The sequence below is a fragment of the Cydia splendana genome, chromosome 7 (assembly GCF_910591565.1).
Source record: "Cydia splendana chromosome 7, ilCydSple1.2, whole genome shotgun sequence".
Taxonomy (NCBI): Eukaryota; Metazoa; Arthropoda; class Insecta; order Lepidoptera; family Tortricidae; genus Cydia; species Cydia splendana.
In genome coordinates this window covers 13459045-13479052 of record NC_085966.1, presented here as the reverse complement: position 1 = coordinate 13479052, position 20008 = coordinate 13459045, and the positions used below count along the sequence as shown (strand labels likewise).

At 36.7% G+C, this 20008-nt stretch overlaps 3 protein-coding genes across 3 annotated transcripts in view; all 3 read right to left on the bottom strand.

The window, feature by feature from the left end:
- Positions 1-5973, bottom strand: part of LOC134792207 (A disintegrin and metalloproteinase with thrombospondin motifs 1-like) — a 58795-nt gene extending 52822 nt beyond the window's left edge. The window contains exons 1-4 of the mRNA XM_063763452.1: positions 5294-5973; positions 5110-5222; positions 4840-5002; positions 24-189 (exon numbers count right to left, since the gene is read on the bottom strand). Of these exons, the coding sequence (XP_063619522.1) occupies positions 24-189; positions 4840-5002; positions 5110-5222; positions 5294-5843 (992 nt within the window). The 5' untranslated portion in view covers positions 5844-5973. The remainder of the gene's footprint in view (positions 1-23; positions 190-4839; positions 5003-5109; positions 5223-5293) is intronic.
- Positions 5974-7189: 1216 nt separating this feature from the next.
- On the bottom strand, positions 7190-8554 carry LOC134792189 (uncharacterized). The gene is made up of 2 exons (XM_063763429.1): positions 8309-8554; positions 7190-7640 (listed from the first exon to the last, which is right to left on the bottom strand). The coding sequence occupies exons 1-2, from the start codon at positions 8426-8428 to the stop codon at positions 7224-7226; spliced, it is 537 nt and encodes a 178-aa protein (XP_063619499.1). The 5' UTR covers positions 8429-8554; the 3' UTR covers positions 7190-7223.
- A 76-nt stretch (positions 8555-8630) lies between these two features.
- Positions 8631-19793, bottom strand: LOC134792188 (putative odorant receptor 92a). The gene is made up of 9 exons (XM_063763428.1): positions 19673-19793; positions 14602-14789; positions 13605-13768; positions 12767-13020; positions 12258-12354; positions 11227-11326; positions 10460-10567; positions 9786-9950; positions 8631-8786 (listed from the first exon to the last, which is right to left on the bottom strand). Exons 1-9 carry the CDS (start codon positions 19788-19790, stop codon positions 8730-8732), a joined length of 1251 nt encoding a protein of 416 aa, XP_063619498.1. The 5' UTR covers positions 19791-19793; the 3' UTR covers positions 8631-8729.
- Positions 19794-20008: the final 215 nt, after the last annotated feature.

The window sequence follows — 20008 nt, the reverse complement described above, 5'->3', positions numbered from 1 at the left end:
AGTGAAACGTATGAGGTACTTACAGATGAGCCAACTCGTGCGCGATGACGAAGGCGCTCGTGAGCCCCTCGTCGCGGATGATGGCGGCGGAGCGCTCGCGCGAGCAGACCCCGGAGACGGGGGCGAAGCCCGACGGCCCGCCGAGTGGCGCACGGGTCAGCCAAGCCGCTGCATCCCAACCCGCACGGTCTGAAAACATGCGAGTATTCGGTACTGGTGCATAGACTAAGGAATATTCAATTCAGATGCACAAAATAATAGCATACATTGCTGCGGCAATTATGGTAGCAAACGTACATAAGTAGCGCTGTAGAGCGCGGTATATCATACAGCACCTACATCGAACATCATGACTATCAAGAAAATCGTGGATTCGAAGCCGAGGCAAGCGGAAGACTGTGCGCTGAGGCCAGATAAATCTATAATTATATTTAAATCCTCCGAATTTGTGTTAAAATTAAAAACATATCTACAGTAAATAGGTACTAAATAAAGTACAACGAAAATACACGTAAATATGTCATTCGCGAAAGAAATTCGTACAGGTCTCCAGTAACCGAGACTAGTATCGATTCGATCCTGTGTCATTACTCTTTAGCATTCAAGGCTGACCCCTAGGTCAGCCGGGTCAGTTCATGGTGGCATCCATCCCAATTTCTCGAGTAAGTTTAGGGGAGACCGAGGTGAGTTGTGACAGAGGAGAGTTGTGACATCCTCGATTTTTTGGAATCTATTAACTAGAAACTAGGTCGCAACAGTGTGCGTTTGTTAGTTCAAGTTACGAGCTAACAAACGCACATAGCGTACGAAACCCGAAAACTTCGGCCATGCTGAGATTAATACAGTTTTCACACGATAATTAAATTTTATTCATTGAAAAGCTAGTTAAGTATCACGTTAAGTTCCGAGAAACACCTACACACAACATTGGCACCTACAATGTATCTACAAATCAGGATTTTAACCCACGACCTCTGGTTTGAAAGTCTCACGCTGACGGTTACTTAGAAATTTTATAGAGTTTCTAGTATCTAAGTAGTTGTGCTACAAAGTTTCTCATTTCTCTTCTCAAGTGTTTTTTTATTCCCGAATTACTGTGACCATGTTTATTATGTAGGTAGTGCATAATTATTTTCCATAGTTTTTTCACGGAAACGTACGAACGTGTCTTCCTATTTCATACAGTCTCGGTACAAAAAATACTGAGGTTGACTGAAGTAACATGACAAATACGAACGTTTCCGAGAAATTACGATGGAAAACAATTATGCACTACATCTGTATACATACGCATAATAAACTTATAATGGTACATTTCAATGCAAGTATGGAAAGTATGTTATTATTTACGAGTCCCGAGATCTTTTATGAGCCGTAGGCGAATAAAAGACACGGGACAAGTAAATAATAACACTTTCACACGTACATTGAACGACGTTTTTTTATACATTTGTGAAAAAATCACAATAAAACAAATATTGGTAACATGAGTATTATTACACTTACAGTTACGAATTTTCCATTGAACTTGAATTATATTGTATATTATATATTTAATATTATTCTGCACTATAAACTACGTTCAGCGTTGATTTACATTGCCAAAATTATTCAAATTAACTCATTTCATAGAAAAACACTTTTGACTTATAGCTGTAATTTAAGTTAATTATTACAACTAAATTTCAAGTGCAAATGGCGGGCGCTGGTTTTTTATTTTTCATTTTTTCTGTTAACGACAGCCAACGTGGCAATGATAGTTCCATTCAGCCAAATAATAAAAAAGTTTTTTAGTGAAATATCGTATTTTATAACGTTTTATTTATATAATAACAAATAAATATTTACTTTATATCATGTAACAAAACTTTTTGTACGTAATAGATGTCTAATGGCAAAATAAAAAAAATATAAAGTTTTTGTACTTATATCCAAACTCTTTGGTGTGGACGTACCTATCCAATACGGTCAGAATTAAATTTAAAAAAGCTGGAAAAGTTAAAAGCACTAGTTCGCAAAAAACAACTTTGCGAACGCTAAACATCTACGTAAAGTAGCACTTCTTGAGCAACTGTATTAAAATAGACGATATTTACGATACAAGTGTGGAAAAGTGGAAATTCGAAACGAGTGGCGATAAATTAAAATTAAAACACGACCGAAGGGAGTGTTTTAAATCGACACGAGTTGCGAATTACCTATTCGCACGTGTATCGTACAACGTTTTACAGTACATAATATGGCCCTTTATACTTTTGACATACGCACGAAAAGGCACTAGTGCGGGAAAATAGGACCATATGTACTGTAAAAGATATTCTGATCAGTAAGTAATGATATCAGAACAACAAGCTGGCGGAAAAATGAACAGAATACAAAACATATTCGCTGAATTTTTACTACTCGTATAAAATGTTGTTCTTATTACTGCCAGCTGTAGCGCCGAGTTTTGTAATGCAATAAAAATAATTTAAAGTGCCTCAGTGGACAGTACCTCATATCAATCGATATTAGGTAAGTAGCTTGGAACGTGAAATCAGAGCTTATATCGTATATTGGCTAGTCTGGAGCGTTTTCAATGAGAATAATTGGAATAAGCTTATGCAGATTAGAACGGATCTACTACTAGGTAAGTACAAGGATCAGATTTATAAGTGAGGGCGGAATAAGCTGTATCAGTAGCGGATAATAATTGAATTATCAATGTTTATGTAATATGAATATACAGTTAATCGTTAATTTTATTGACTAAGGTTTTACTTCCATTACACTGGCACAATTTATTCACTCAGCTCAGCTCAAGTTATAATTATTTGTGTTAATATAAAGTTATTCTAGACTTCATAAATACCAGCCTGTTGCATACTCGTATTCAAGTCAATATTTAGTATTTACTTGATTTACTTAGTTTTGTTTTAAAATGAAATATTTCATGGCAAGCGTTGCAGTTTCGTTCTCGGCTTAGTTGAGTCCGATCTGTATGACGAGATTCGCGAGAGATGGCCTCGTAGCATATTCAATATAAATAAAGCATTATATTATTTAAAGGAGGATTTTATTTGATAAACATAACAGTGAGTCGAGTATTCTTTTTGCATAGTTAGAAATTCAATCGATTAATTTTGATTGAGTTGAAACTTAGGTACTACAAGACCTAGAAACTTACTAATTTGGAATAATTGAATACTCAGTGTTCAATTCTAGTAGGTGTATGGAATAAAGAAAACTAAGGGAATTCTTAATGAGAGTAGAGTAGGTAGTTAGGATCCGTGCGTAGGTAAATCTTATTTTAGACCGTGTACCTATTTTCATCGTTTTGCCCCTAATGAGTACCTAAAAAAATTAGAAATATCCTTATCTACTCGCCGGTTTATAGTTACCTATACCTATATTATTTATTGTAAAGCATAACTAAGAAATATTTTGAGAGAGATAAAGAGGTTAAAAAAGTACTTACCTCGCTGGACATAATTTATAAGAAACGATTTTTTTTTCTGCAACATGAGGTCGAGTCCTAACTTCGTAATTATAATGGATGCCTATGGCTGGGTACTAGAACAGTTATGCATGTGGGTGATTCTTACATTGTGTCCAAAAAAAATTTTTTTTCATATACGTTTTTATTTTTCACATATTATTACATATATCAAAAGTACATACAAAAAGCAATTTTTTGATTCATATGGTCAAGCTTAATACCCTCAGGAAAGGTAAATAAAATGAGTACATAAACACGGTTGTGACAAAGTGTCCCTCAGTCGTGACATTTCGGCATTTTGGTGGCCAACTCGGCTATTTTGATTTATATAGTTATTTTAACATAGCCTAAGTCACTCCTATGACTACGACAAACCTAATGACAGCTCAGACGTTGAAATCCGTCAAACTATAAAGGCTGTAGAGCGTGACAAAGAATTCGATATACATCATACATATACACAAGCGAAAAACATTTTTTTTGCTTTGGCAGTCGGGCAATAACAGCAAATGATCTGTAGCTAATAAAACTGCATTTCTGAAAAGTGCATGTGCCTCTAAATTAATCAAACGAATTAAGAATGACACGACCACGTGTCTATATGTCACGAACGTGGACTCAAAAGTCCGTGGCGGTGACAGATTTTTGAGGCCACGGTCGTGATACTTTGGAACATGTTCGATATTACATAAACATTTCCTTTGATTTTGCAAATGTTAAATAATTAGCTTAATCTGCAATGTATGAGGTATATCTTATGTTAGAGTCGCACCAAGAAAAGTCTGCAGCGGATTTGATAGCCCACGCAGTGTAAGTGTTATTTATACGTCATAATTTCATAGAAGTTTGACGTTTAAAATGACACTTGCACTGCGTGGGCTATCAAAATCGCTGCAGACTTTTCACGGTCTGACTCTACAAACAATAACGTGAAACTGCAACTTACTTTTAAAACTCTAACACGGCGGTGACGCGTTAAGGTTGACCGTTTTCAGCCATTTGTAAACCTGACAACAACACAGTGTTGCTGTTCTAAAAAAACTTTAATAAGGCTGCATGTAGTAAAGATAATTTTCTACCGAGTACCGCATGTTTATATTACCACGCGCGGTGGTGACGCGAAAACTAATCACAAAATGTATGTTGTTTAAAATTATATAAAATCGTTATATTATTATCGAATTACCCATGTCCCCGTGACTTTGTCCGCGTTTTAATGTTCTGGGATAAAAGGTATCATAAATATTAATCCGTTCTACTAATACTGTTCAGATGATTTTGCGTTACTATATGTACTTAAAAAGCTTTCTCATTTATGAATTAAATTATAATAAGTCAGTTGTTTTGTTTATTGGCCTCACCTGGTGGCAATTTCATTAAATGTCTGTAGTTCCATTTGTTTACAGCTTCCAGCGTCTTCTTAACATTCCCGTATTTCACAACAGGATCGTTTTCCAAGTACAACTGATTGATCACAAGCGTCATGTTTGAGCTCACCGATGGATCGTTGAAGATAGCACTGACCTAAAACGTTATACTAATATATAATAATGTACTAATGTAGGTACTAAATATATCGGCATACACCGAAATATCTCATCATTCAATTTCACGAAAATGATTGTACTTACAATATTCATTAACGCTAAAATATAGTGCCTCACTCGTGTTTCATCTTGACCGTGAAACTTCATCATTGTGTGATCTGCCACAATGGCCATTTCTAACCACAGTTCCTGGGGGCCTGTAAAGATAAATACACCATCAAAAATGCCGCCACGGAATTTGCTAAGATACTCGGTTAACAGCACACACCTGTCACGGGTCGGGATACTATCATATTGCGATATTCCTGGACGTTACGGTCATGGTTGTGCCGCAGACGCACTTGCGGCATCGGCGTCGCCGGCTCCTCATCAGATAGGTCAAGTTCAAGATCGGATACAGTGTCGCCTGTGAGGTTATACGCCGCCGGCTGCTCCGAGAGTAAAACATCTCTTCTCCTGAGCACATGAGTACCGTCACTGTTCTCTTTTCCTGTGGGCTGCAGCACAAACTCCTCCCCATCTACTTGTAGCAGCCCGTAGAGCTGATCCCCGCATTCTGTCACTGTCGCTGATGACTTTTCCTCGTACAGCACTCGTCCCGTGTAAAACTGGCACTCGTTGTAGTAAGGAGATCGTATCGCCGTGTTTTCCTGAAGCTCCAAATGCCAGCCGAGCAGCTGGAGGTGTCGCGTGTTGTCGGGAGCTTCTCGTCGCGTGCGGTGGATGGTGGTGAGGAGCATCGGATGCGGCGGGGGGCGCCAGGCGCCGGCGCAAAGGCCGGTGAGCAGCACGAGCGCCGCCCTCAGCCAGCGCACCATGTCCGCGCGCCGCCGCGGGGTCGGCCTATCTGCGCGCGCGTCGACTCGGGCTGTGCACTCACGCGTCCGCGCACATGGCGGCCGTCTCGGCGCGCGGAAGGTAAACGACTCCGCGGTTTATAGATTGCATGGGTTCACGCAGTATGCGTCATAGTAAACAAAGGGCGCGCTTCTGTTTTTGTTTTGTAATTGCCTAGCGTACGCGGCTATCTAGCGGCCCTTTATCATAATGTGCCCATATGGTATCGGAAATATGAGAGCTGGCGTTGATACAACAATGTAATACCTACTTTTAATGATATTCCGCGTTACTTACGTATTATTCATATAATAATATCTAAAATAAGTTCAAGTTACATAATTACAATAAGTTCTCTAACAAATATATGCAATAAGTACCTACTTTATGCTTGCAAGGGAACAATGAGATTTAGTGTAGGTAGGTATTTTGAATAGTAACGATATAACTACAAACTTGTCTTCTTTGCTCTTCCTATTACTACTTACTTATGTTTATTACTGCCTAACTAAATTTCCCCGGGGTATTGGGTCGTGTATTTACTTACTCATAAATTCGTATAATATTTGTATAATGTGCGTGCCTCCGTCAGACCCTCGACATCTTTTAATAAAACCAAAACAACACAACGACAATGTTGCTTTTCCCTTGACGCAACAAAATCGTGTTACCTATTTTATTATTTTGAATTTATTATGAAATAAGTAGTAGACGAATGTATTGATCTTGGCAAAGCAGGTACTTATGCAAATGTTTCACTTATATGGCTGAAATGTAATAAGCATACCTAATTTAGAAAAAAGATGTCAGATAAAACATTATTTTATTAGTGTCAGGCATCTACCTATTTAGGTACATGTACGTTGCATGTTTACGTATTAGAAGCACTATACATATCGGTATCTACCTACCTATGTACAATAATATAATGATGTATTCTAGTTACCGAAGAAGTAACAGAGACTACACGTAAGTATTACGAGGGAGAGTCTTGCTTGTTGTTACCATGTTGTTTATGCATACTAATTAGTTTAGCCCATCTTTTTCCAGAATTTGCCGCAGATGATACGGTTATCTGTAAAGGATTTGTGATATTCTGGTATATGAATGATTCATAAGTAATATTTTAACCATCATAAGGCGCTGTCAAAATTTTCATCAGGGGTTCTTAAATTTACGGTTATTTGGAGGTAGGTACCTAAAGCTACGTCTATTGAACCTATTGGTCCAAATGAAGAAAACTGTAATTGTGCTTACTACTTTTATTAATCTGCTTTATAAAATACTGTAAGGTCGTATTACAAACAAGTGTGAAGTATTCAACTATTGTTTTAAGACAGATGCTAGCTCTACGTGACGTGTTAATTTACCATGTCAAACACAGCTCTTTTGTTGCGCTTGTATCCTTTGATAGTGTCCAAGTACCTGTAGAGATTCTGCCTTTCGCCCTTACTAAGATCCTCAGTTTTATGTACGTAGTAAGACAGGGTCCCGTCTTTTTGGTCAGTGATGGAGCCTTGTGGCGTTGGAGTTCGGTTAGAATAGTTAAGAGTCAGAATGACGCCATCCTCTTTAGGATTCACGTTGCCGTGAAAGAGATAGTTGCGCAGGTTCTGAGACAAGTACTTGCCGATGTTGCCAACCTGGCAGTAGCCGGTCTGTATGAAACCCTCAAGGGTGAACTCGGGGTGGTTATTCCTCAACTCGTTTGCAAGTGTCTGCACTTCGCTTACTCGTATGGAAAAGTCCTTTAATGGCCCACCAGAGTCTTGGAAACTCTGAAAAAGCAAAACATTATTTTCAGCATACCAGCTCGTCGGCTCTCTTTATTCATCAAAAATCGATGAGAAAGTAGCATTTTATCCACAACAGTGACAATATAATTAGATGCAATATTTGAGTTGTTTCCTCATGTTGGCCCTTGGCATTGAATTTTAAGGGATGATTTTGAATGATAAATATTTAATAGCTTAATTTGGATTTGATTTGTAATGTTACAAAATTTGTGTGAGAAAAAAATTGTGTTTCGCTCAACATTTTACTTTTCAATTTTAGAATTTTTCGCTTGCCCGGGCGTCACTATTACCAAGAGGATTTAAACAACAACTTTGTCCCCTCGTAAAACAAATAACTATTTTATGTTTAAACGAAAATACTTTTCGAGATTTTTTTACTTATATTGAAATTGGAAATTAGTTCGAGCAGCATGCAGCAGTATCAAATCATGGTTTGATTTGACATTACTTACTCTCAGATGATTAATCTCGGTTTCACAAACGTTATGTGAGAGTACGAAGCATTAGTGCTTAATTAGTTAAGGTCTTTATAAATTCCAAGTTTAAGTTGATGTCACTAAAAACTCTGGTTACAAATATTAAACCACACGCATTTTATTAAAACGTTAATTCGATAAAATTTACTTTAAACTAATGCATTGTATATTTACCTGGAGATTAGCAAGCGTAATCAAGTATCCGACGACATTCATCTTGTCTGAACTAAAATGGCGCGATGCGTTCACTCCAGTTGTCCCTCCGACTTTGAGGCCCGAGTCTACTTCCAGCATTTATAATTAGTATTCGGACGAGACCACGTTCACTAACATTATTCCAAATTGTTTTGTGCAGATGTAAATAAGTTTCTTACAATTGGTCCCAATTTACATAAAAATACAGGAGGTGCCATTATTACGTGTTTTGTGCTCTTCATGTAATTTTTGTGAGATAATGAGTGGAATATTTAATTGATGACAGGTGTCTTTTGCGACTTAAAAGGAAATTGTGAATGATCTGAGAACAGTTTCCCTGTTTTACACGCTCGCTGTTCAAGCTTTAGCTACGGTCGAATTGTTCTAAACTATCTGCTGTTTACTCGTGACGTAGGCGAAGTAAAACTGTAAGAGCACTGTATGAAGTCTTCACCAACTGAAAATGTAAAAACAATAAAGTTATTTTAAGATGTTTCCAATAGTACATTTTATGAAGCTTCCGACTTATAGGAGATACTCATATTATACAACACACACACACAATACAAACACAAACACACACACACACACACACACACACACACACACACACACACACACACACATACACACACACACACACACACACACACACACACACACACACACACACACACACACACACACACACACACACACAGGGTGAGTAGGTTTCGCGGGGAGAGGTGGTTTATGAATGGGAAGAGAAGGGGGGTGAGAAGGGATTTTAAGGCTACTGCTACAAAAATAATGTATTCCAATTTAAAATGGAGCTATAGTAATATGCATAATAAAAAAAATCGATCCAACAATCTTCCAAAATCACCTTTGTATGAAAACCCCTCTCACCCCAAATACGAGGCACTACGGGGTGAGGTGGGTTTTCCTCTTTATCGTCAAAGTTATGAAATGGAACTACCCAAAATAAAATACAAACGTCCGGAACACTCATTAAGTCATTATATACACCATTCAGTATTCATATGTAAAAATAAAATGTTATCGAGGTTTGAATTTCAGTTTTGACCCTACTCACCCCATTTTACGGTACCTACATGAAGTTTTAAAGAATACATATAACAAAACACTCCTTTTTGGGAAAGTCGTGTAAAAACTTGCGACTACTCAAAAATTGCTGTTCCTGATTTTAAGACAGCGCGCAGCCAGCGGTCCGACCAAGTGTCCCAAAGCAAGGATGCAATAGTTACATACAATTGGTGGAGCCTAGTGTTATATTTCCATCTAGATCACGATCCTGAGCAGTGAGGGACTGACCCGACTGACGTAGAAAGATGGCGCATGCCGATTGACGCGGCACAAACGATAAAGTAGAAGTTACTGGCCATCCATTCCAGACCGAGCGGACAACGAGTTGATGTTCTGGTTCTGACATATAAAACACTGACGCGGCACATACGTTAGAGTAGGAGTTGAGCGATAGTTCTGTGATGCCACCCGCAGTGAGCACGAGCGGCTTAGAGGCCCGCGTGGCGACCAGCATGAGGCGCGCGCGCACTCCTGCCATGGTGGCCACCCCGCACTCCCAGCCTGAGCAGTACAGCGCATTGTTTATGTTCTCGCTCTGACAAAATAAAATAAATAAGACTTCAAAATTATTTAATGTCGGCTGTGGTTATGTAATCTAGTCGGACTATTATGATGACGACATCATCACATATGCTGCTATAGTATTTCATAGGTCGGACATTTAAAATCGTCCACTAGCACAAATAGCGTTTTGTTTGATACCTGTTTATGATTTAATAAGCAAAATCCTATAAACTATCTATGTACTGGAATTTATGGCTAAAGTTGATTGCGCTATTCAGGCGTGCCCTGTAACATATTTTTATCGAGGTTTCTGCTATTTGTATGCCAAATGTAACTTAAATCTGTTTGGCCATTCTTGCGTTGGTATTTTTGGGTATCAAATATTCAAGCGTGCCATACCATACTTTAATATTCATAAACTATTGTAATAATGGGGTAGGTAGAGTAATAATGAATTTATAAACGTACTCTAACTGCAGTACATAAAGTACATTAGGATTTATTTAATTAAATATATGTACTTAATAAGAGGTGTCTTACCTGAATTTTAATCTCATCGCACCATCGACAGATTACGAACAGCTCGAACAAGTTGTAGCCGAGGAACAGCAGAGTCATGAAGAACTTAATGAAACTCACGGTCAACGTCTGAAAATAATATCTCAGTTTCTTAATGACATAATTATATAAGCACAGTTAGAACTTAAAGGTTTGTTATTTTAAGTGGTTGTCCTAAATATAAATTGTTATTTGTTATGAAACTCACTGTTTTCGTAAGTCATTCGTGATGATATCAGGAAAATAGGGGAAAGAATACGAACACCAAATACATATAAGAGATTTTAAGGCTATTGGGGAAACCGAATTCGAAATGACCTCTATTGTTATTGGGTATCCAATTTCAGAGGTTAGGAATAAAGTCAAAATAATTTTACACCAGCTGTTTAAAAACGACTAGTCTGTGCGGAAAGAGAAGAGTCAAGAATAGTTATATTTAGAGTCTGTTCGGAAAGAGAAGAGTCGTGGAATGTATGGGTCCCAATACATTCCACGACTCTTCTCTTTCCGAACAGACTCTAAATATAACTATTTCGTTTTGTGTCAGGTCCCTACAGTTGCCCATGTTGATTATCCAAGCGCTAACCGGAAAATGCGAAACAGAAACTGCGAAATACTTTTTTATACATATGTTTCATTAATTTCATTTAAATAAGTTCATAGCATGATTCAATCTGACATGGGTGTAACGTGCAATATCATTAAATTACATAGGCATTTAATTTACGAACAGCTTAATAAACTCTTACCAACGCGACTTGATAACCCGCGAAACAAATTTGCAAGCTGCTTGCTGCCACTTGTCCCAACATCGGCGGGCTTATGGTCTTACGGAGCTCCATAGTGTGCCTGAAGTTATAAGTGAATATTAAATTAGCAGCGTTTTTAACCATAAAATATAAGCGCCGAAGACGCTCGCTGTCATCCTCGGGTAAGTATGCTGTTGTTGCTGCTGTACCGATACAGATACTCTTCTTCTTCCTTGCGTTATCCCGGCATTTTTGCCACGGCTCATGGGAGCCTGGGCTCCGCTTGACAACTAATCCCATGATTTGACGTAGGCACTAGTTTTTACGAAAGCGATTGCCATCTGACCTTTCATACCGATACAGATACATTATATTTATAAGGCGAAGTTCGGATGGCAACTGCAGAGCTGCTTTACTGTTGTAAAATTAATTGGCAGTTGCAAATTTCTTCCTAAAATTACAATTGAAAAAAGAGATCTCAAGGTTTATACCAACTTAAGTTACTAATAGACGTAAATACAATAATGTCTATACAAAGTGTTACGTGGTTCAAAAAACTAGTAGGGAAGGCTCTACTTTAAATTACTATATAATTCTATTAGAAGTGAAACTCTAAATTATCTTAGTGTCCAAAATTGTGATAAACACTTTATCAAGTTTGACAAATCTTATAATTAAGTATAAAGTTTTGTCATGATTTATCTAGGAAATTAGCATAATTTAATTGGACGGATTTGACTTTTGAGTTACTAGATTAATCATTAACTGTTTTACCTAATTTAAGTGAAGGAAAATTTTCCTTTGTGATTTCCTTATGAAGACCTGTCTTTTGGTGCCACTTGTGCCGCTTGTGGATCCACTGTTTGTCATGGATAACATTAAATTCCGAACGTAAGGAAAACATAAAACGTAAATCGATTAACTAACCGTAAGCGCATCACTTAGAACAATTTGAAGGTTTCAATGGGATATTATAATTAAGTAGTAGGTATAATAGTTACGAAAGTTTAAAATTATTATATAATAGTTACATCAAAATCTTTTTGTGTTGTTCAACCAGAAGGCCCAGCCGGGAAATATAAACTTCTCTGAAGCGGCTGTCACGAACAAGTTGGTCTCTGCTTAAACCTAAAAAAGATATTAAGCATACGCAATAAACTAAATCTTTATTTAGCAACATAAATATATTTATTCAAATATTCAAGTGACAGCTTCCAATTTGGCTCATCAAAAAACCCGTGATCATCACCCTGTTACTCACTCACATCTCACATTACGAGTACAGTCATACACTGTTAATTGATAAGCTCGTTTTGCTGATTCTTTTTATAGGCACCCTTCCTTATTAAGATACTTACTCTGTTAAATTTACAAATATTTGCTTTTCAAATGAAATTACACCATCCAAGAGCATGTTGATGACCAATCTCAATTAGCAATGGTAATTCGCGAACACTTAAAACATCTGCCGGATTGTATCTAAGGTACAAATCCGTCATGTTTACTCACTCACCCTTTGCAAACAACTCAGCTCATTTACCTTTAAAGTCCTTCTCGCAATCGTCTAGAATATTCTCGAAGCAGTCAGCCAGAACCGTATACTGGCAAACGAGGTGTATGAGGTGCGCCTGCATGATGACGTCGTTGACCATTATGAAGAAGGCGGTATAGTGGAAGGCGACGATGTGAATGGTGTACACGATGGGATACCGCGAGGGCCTCCTGAAATCCACGCCTAGCCGCAGGCCCACGGTTAGATTGTATTCTATGTCGTCCACCAAAGGGTAAACATACCTGGCAGGGAGGGAAAACATATCTGCGTTATTTTTGAATGTTGATTCCTCGAACCTATATTAAAGCTAAATAATTTGCAAAACTTAGTTACCTTATTAACATGTTAAATCGGAGTTTCAAATTACCTACTTTCAAGTACCTACGCAAGTGACAATATTTAAATCTATCTTCATTGACGAAGGCCTTCGTTCCTTTGGCAACACTTCAATGCAAATAGAAAATTATTCAATTCAAAACAATTGGCGACTGGACTTAAATAACCGCTGGCAACTTCTATCCAAATAAGTCTGAGAAGTAGCCGAGGAGCAGATTTTCTTGTATTTTCTCTTGAAAGTATTGATTTAAGTAAAATCTGTGTTAAGCTTTATTTGACTAGAATCGGTACTTTTCACATTTTCCTTTCTGTTTTAGTACTGGAAGGTAGGTACGTTAACACAACATACTACACGCATTCTGTCGTGTTATACACTGTAACTGCGTAGACAGTAGACGGACAGAAAATAGATAGGTATATTTTCATACGGACTTAAAAAAGAGGGGTTTTCAATTCGTCAGTATATTTTATATTTGTGTGTTCTTCGTACCATGCGGCTAGTGTCAGGCTGCCCAATCCGAGCATAAGTTTCAAGTATGTCTCGCTTTTCTCCATCCAGTACTCCACCAGCGCCTTCCTCGCGGGTGTCGACGTGTCTAGGTTTGAGATCTGCATGGACGTTGCCAAGTTCTTGTAGACGTGCTCGTGCATTCGCTAAATGAATAAAGATTTTGAAAATAGCAGTCGACTAACTGATTGTGTCTGTGAGATTTACATTTATTTTAAAATAATCAGGGACTTAAGTAATTTTGCAATAATTTTACTCAAATGCAACTTAACAGCATTATTATATCTTTATTTATTTTTCGTCTTAAGTTAGGGTTTTTATAATATGAATATAAAAGTAAAATATAAAAACACTTACAAAACGATAGAAAATACATATAAACATATACATATTATTATATAATTATAGGCGAGCAGCTATTTAGCTGATGAGCCTACGTCACACAGTGTCCAGTATTATATAGTTCAAAGTTTGTAAAGTGATATCACATCACTAGTAACATCAGTCTAACTTATTGTTTAAAAGCCACTTGTCCAATCTGTTTTTAAACACATTGACCGAAGGAGCTGTTACAACACTATCCGGTAAACGGTTCCAAGCCGCCACGACACGGTTGGACAAGGAATGATATGCAGCTTTAGTAGTAGTGGGAGTGCGAACAATTCTTAGGCCGTGACCTCGGGTCTCGCGGCTGATAGTTCTCATATTGATTATTTCGTGAATGTCAGGGAGGTTGTAACAACGGGTAACAATCTTAAAACACTCGATGAAGACTGATTAGAAGCTAATTATAAATAATTTCAATTTGATTGTAGGTGTGTGGTAGGGGTATACCAGATTATTAGAAGTAATTACATAAAATTAATGTTCCCAGTTCAATACAATCAATCTCGCGCCAGCTTTTAACAATCGATCTATATTAAATATCTTAAAGTACTAGAATAACTAAAGTAACTCCTCTGCATTTATTTACACTTACCATGTACCTATACCGAAACAGAGCCATCACTTGTATCAGAATGACATTCAGCTGCTCGATGACGATGTCCAGCGAGGACGCGAAGGTGAACATGTACCACACTTCGGCCACCATGAACGTTGCTATCATTAGCTTCACGGTGTTGCTGTAGAGCTTGTAGAAGAAGCTATGGTCCGAGTTCGACAACCCTAATGAAGTAGACACTTTGATATACATATACAGGGCGACCTTAGCCATTGGACAAACCCTGAAATCCCACGTAGGGTTACTTCTCAGAAATGCTCTAACGGTAATATTTTTTTTAATTAGAACAAAAGATAAAAAAATAAATTATCAAACAAAAGTTATTTCCCATAATCGACAACAAAAAGAAACATACTGTATTAATCATTGGCAGTGCTTTTGACAATTTGTTTGAAAATGTGCGGCAATGATGACATTTGTCAAAAGTCAGAATCTTATTAATGTCATAAATGAAAAAGATAATCAAAACGGTCGAAGAAGGTTTCATACTATTTATTACCTCAGGAGCTCCTAGTGAGTATTATATTCTTTGCTCAGGAGCTACTAACACATACAGTAGGGTGGGTCACTCGTGTATGGAGAAAAAAAAAGTATTAGTTATCCTTCGGGCACAGTTACAAAAAGTTGGGTTATAATGCCAATAAATAGTATTTCAAATTATTCTGTAATCGGAATTCATTTTCTGCCTCCGGATCCATTTCAAAGTTTTCATATAAATATTGTTATATTTTGTATGGTCTGCGGAGTATACTTATGTATCGTCTCTTTATTCAAACTTTAGCTAAAAACTTATACCATTTTTAGCTCGAAATAGCATGGTAAAGGTTCAGAGCCAATAAATAAATAAAAAAGCACTAAAAAGAAACATTTTTTTTTTCATAATGTCCATACATTTAACAAAAACTTTGACTAAAATCCGGAGGCAGTAAAATTAAAGCTAAAAATAAAATAAAAATATGTGCAATAATTAATTACCAAATGGCACCTTTTTTTAACTGTGCCCCCTATTAAATAAAAAAAAAGTAAAAATGACCCACCCTAACATACAGGTTGCTCCAAAGTAAAAAAATCGTAAATTGTTAATTTCTTCGTAACCGCTACGCTACACCGATTGTTATGATACTTTGTATACTGGTTCTAAATACCCTAATAGTGCAATCGGTTGACCAAAATCAGCTGCAAATGGTGTTAAAGGTATGAAAATCGGCACGATTAATCTTTAGGCCATTTGAATCAATTTGAGCCGTAGCACCAAAAAAAAAACGGAACGTTATCTTTTTTTTTGTATGAAAAAAAAAATTGTTCAGAAATATATCGTGTGTGGTATTAAATGAAAGGGCATTTTGAGCCGGTTCTAAAAATATATCACTTTATTATATTTCCGTCACTTGCATTCAATTAAAATAAAAATATTTTTCAAAACATACCAAGTTTGGGCTCCTCCAGATACGAAACCGTTGAATTCTTTTTGTAAAATATACCTCAAGTAATACCCAATATCCTCATATCTAACCCCAAGAAATTAATTTCGAAAATATTTAGTTTTAGTATTTTTAAAATAAAAATTATTATTACAAATTGTGATCTATCAATCTATCAATGAAACGGCCTCCTAGCCTAGTCGATAGTGACCCTGCCTATGAAGCAGGAGGTCCCAGGTTCGAATCCTGGTAAGGGCATTTATTTGTGTGTTCATTATCATCATCACACAAATAAATGCCCATATACACATATATACAAGCCCTGGTAAGGGCATTTATTTGTGTGATGATGATGATGAACACACAAATAAATGCCCTCACAATTTGTAATAATAAAAAATTTAAAAAAAAATACTAAAACTAAATATTTTCGAATTTAATTTCATGGGGTTAAATATGAGAATATTGGGTATTACTTGAGGTATATTTTACAAAAAATAATTCAACGGTTTCGTATTTGGAGGAGCCCAAACTTGGTATGTTTTGAAAATTATTTTTATTTTAATTGAATGCAAGTGACGGAAAAATAATAATGTGATATATTTTTAGAACCGGCTCAAAATGCCCTTTCATTTAATACCACACACGATAGGTTTCTGAACAATTTTTTTTTATATACAAAAAAAAAAGATGACGTCATAACTCCTTTCCGTTTGTTTTTTTTTTGTGCTACGGGTCATATTGATTCAAATGGCCTAAAGATTAATCGTGCCGATGTTCATACCTTTAACACCATTTGCAGCTGATTCCCGAATTTCAGGCTGTACCTGCCGCTATCACTATAATGCATATGTACATTTCGGCTTTGTCCAATGGCTAGGGACACCCTGTATATATATATCTACATACAAATCTAATATATACAATGCAGGGAGTTACGCAGGATAATAGTTAAGGGTAAGAAGGATAGTAAATTGAATTGAACTTAGTATCTACAAAAGTAGCATGTACTTACACCTAAAACTTTTCTTTAAGTATAAACAATATTTTTGATACAACAAGCTTTTAAAACTGCACAAAACAAGTTGTTCGGAACTGTCAAAATTTTGTTCTGACTGACAGGCCGATACCGTCCGGCGGACTGTTAACAGCCCGCCGGAAGGTATCGGCCTGTCAGTTGTTCGGAACTGTCAAAATTTTGTTCTAACTGACAGGCCGATACCGTCCGGCGGACTGTTAATCAGTGGGCCCCTTTATACCGGGTGTGGCCTGTAACACGAGCAAAGAACTAAAACATAGTTTGTACTCCTCAAACGGTACGTGACACTTTTGTTCAACAACTTTTAAAAATTATGAAGTATTTAGACTCCCTATTTTTCATACAAAATAAATATTATCTTCAATGGACGCCATCGCCACGCCATATCATTGTGATTGACGTTGCTTGTCACGCCTTAAACATAACAAAATTCGCAATACATTGCGTCTTAGAATAAACTTTAAAGTGTATTATAAATCAAACCACAAGTTATTTTTAAAAGTCGCTGAACAAATGTTGGTCAGTATAAGGAGTACAGCCTACAGTTAAATTTTTTGCTCATGTTACAGGCCACACCCGGTATATTTTAACTACAGTTATTTCGAGATCTTCTATCCAGATGATAAAGACCGTATCGTTAAGTATGGGGACTTTACTTAGCCGTTTTTTTGGTATTATATTTTTATTTCAAAATTACACATGTGTTTAATTAGTGCTTTAATAAGGTACACAGATATGTGACACAGACGATAGTCCTGGAAGCTTGACGTTAAGCATATGGTTTGGACGAAGTTTACCCAATCCTCTCGAGTACCAATAACGACATTATACTACAAGAAAATTTGCGGTTTGCGAACAAGACAATATCACACAAAAAAAATCGTAGGGACTATGTAAACAGCTATTACACATGATTCGTATAGCGAAACATCTGGACATAGTCTAATCATTTCTTTTCGTTAAAAAAAAGTTATGGATCTGTGCATGGTGGCCTTTTAGAGAATATGGCATGTTACTTACGACAACTCTGACTTTGACCTCTAATAATTATAAAATATAACTATCATGGAGCGTTATATCGACCCGCTCTAGCGACGGATCAACGCCATGAATGTCCGTTAGGCTTTAGTTTTTAGCTTATTCTTCTTGCTGTCTCCGTCATTTCGCTTGCATCAGAAATTGAAGGGATTCCAAAACATGGGGTGAAAAATCGTTTTTATGTAAAAATAATAATTCACCACATTTATTCCGCAGCTGCTCAATTGAGCAATCATGAAGGGGACACTTAGATTATTACATGTTTTGGCAGCCTATTAACCTTTTGTTACTTTAAATCGTACCAAAGAGTCGGTGAAATAGTCTCAAATTCAGCTCGATAGGCTTGTCCGGACTATATTTGCTATACGGTATTAAAAGCATTATAAAGTCCCTAAAATAAAAAAAATGTCAAACCTTCTTAAATCAGATATAGCTTAAAATACCCTCAGATCATACTCCAAGAACATAGTAATACAAAATAATATACATGCCAACAGTTAGACCAGGTTTTATCTGTCCCTATACTTAACGATACGGTCGTTATTGAAGATTTATTTTCAATGTTAGGCACCTACTTAATTATATTTAGTTTCTATTAGAGTGATAGTATTAAATTAAACAAAATTTTTTCCACAACATTGATCAATCCCCGACAGAATCATCAAAAGTTTAATTATAGGTTTTTTTTTATTCTACATTTTGTATTTATACGTATTCCCAGCACGCTCTTTCAATGGAATATTCGCTGTAAAATTTTCTCGCCGGAACTTTTTAATAAAAATATGTATATATTATTATATGTATATACATTATTTGCCCCTTTAAAGTGTTGAAAGGAATAACGTTTCAGTTAATTATCATGTCGTCAATAACCTTTACAACACCTATTGTTTCTAAGATCGGAACTTTTGTTAAATAGGTCATTACTTTATCTATTAATGAGTTATGTAGCTCCTACTGCACTTTTTGCTGCTAAACTTATGTATAAAATATATTTGCAATGAAACCAGTAGGTAGGGAGGCGAGCCTTTTTTTAAGAAAACTAATACTTTAGTAATTGGATTCCACTGAAACCGTCTGCGAAAGGATGCCGACATAATTGACTCAGACTCAACAATTCGTTCTTTGCTGAGCTTGTTCAAGAACAAACAGATTTTCCTCCTAGCGATGCGTCAGATAGGAAAAACTCCTTTATATAATACGCGATACTAGACATTCATAATGGAATTTCTTTTCAATAAAGATAAGGGAATTTTTCATTGTACCATCGAGAAAACCGTTATGCCGTTAGTAAGCATCATTATAACGTGATGGAGTCTTATTCTTTCGAACAAAGTTGCGTGTGCGTATCCTAATTCGTACATTCAGAAACAGACGTAGCTAAAGTATGAGTTAAACACTCAAAACTACAGTAACAAATACTACAGGTACCTACTCGGTACCTAAGTAAAACAGCATGCGCAGACTATATTTGAATTGAACACCTCAACCTCGCCCGCTTATACCTACTCGTATTTCTGCCGCAAACTGCAACATTGTAGGTAGGTACCTGCTATATAAGTGATGCGATAGACGGTCTCAAAAAATGTTGTTTCCATTTCGCCACTGGAGTCCTCTAAGGCTTTAGTATGGGTTATTGCCCGCCAGAGAGACATTAGGAGAACCATTGTGTTACCCGGCTCCAGCTATACTGTGCTAAGTAGACATCAGCTGCGTTTAAAATTGTATGTAGTCAAATTACACGTGCTTGTTAGTGATTAAATGGACGTAGTTACGCAATAACGTTCCAACCCACAAGTCACCCAAAATTGAGTTAGCACAACTAGTGTACCTCTTTTGACATATTACATCATATGAGCATAAAGGTTTCAGTCATTGTAGGTTA

Excerpts from the sequence above, each read along its gene's own strand:
- LOC134792188 (XM_063763428.1), bottom strand. The coding sequence starts at position 19,790 with ATGGTTCTCCTAATGTCTCTCTGGCGGGCAATAACCCATACTAAAGCC. Across the intron at positions 14,790-19,672 it reads TCGCATCACTTATATAGCAG|GGTTGTCGAACTCGGACCAT; the intron begins GTACCTACCTAC and ends CTACTTCATTAG. Across the intron at positions 11,327-12,257 it reads CAACACAAAAAGATTTTGAT|GCACACTATGGAGCTCCGTA; the intron begins GTAACTATTATA and ends TTATAACTTCAG.
- LOC134792189 (XM_063763429.1), bottom strand. The coding sequence starts at position 8,428 with ATGCTGGAAGTAGACTCGGGCCTCAAAGTCGGAGGGACAACTGGAGTG. Across the intron at positions 7,641-8,308 it reads TTACGCTTGCTAATCTCCAG|AGTTTCCAAGACTCTGGTGG; the intron begins GTAAATATACAA and ends TTGCTTTTTCAG.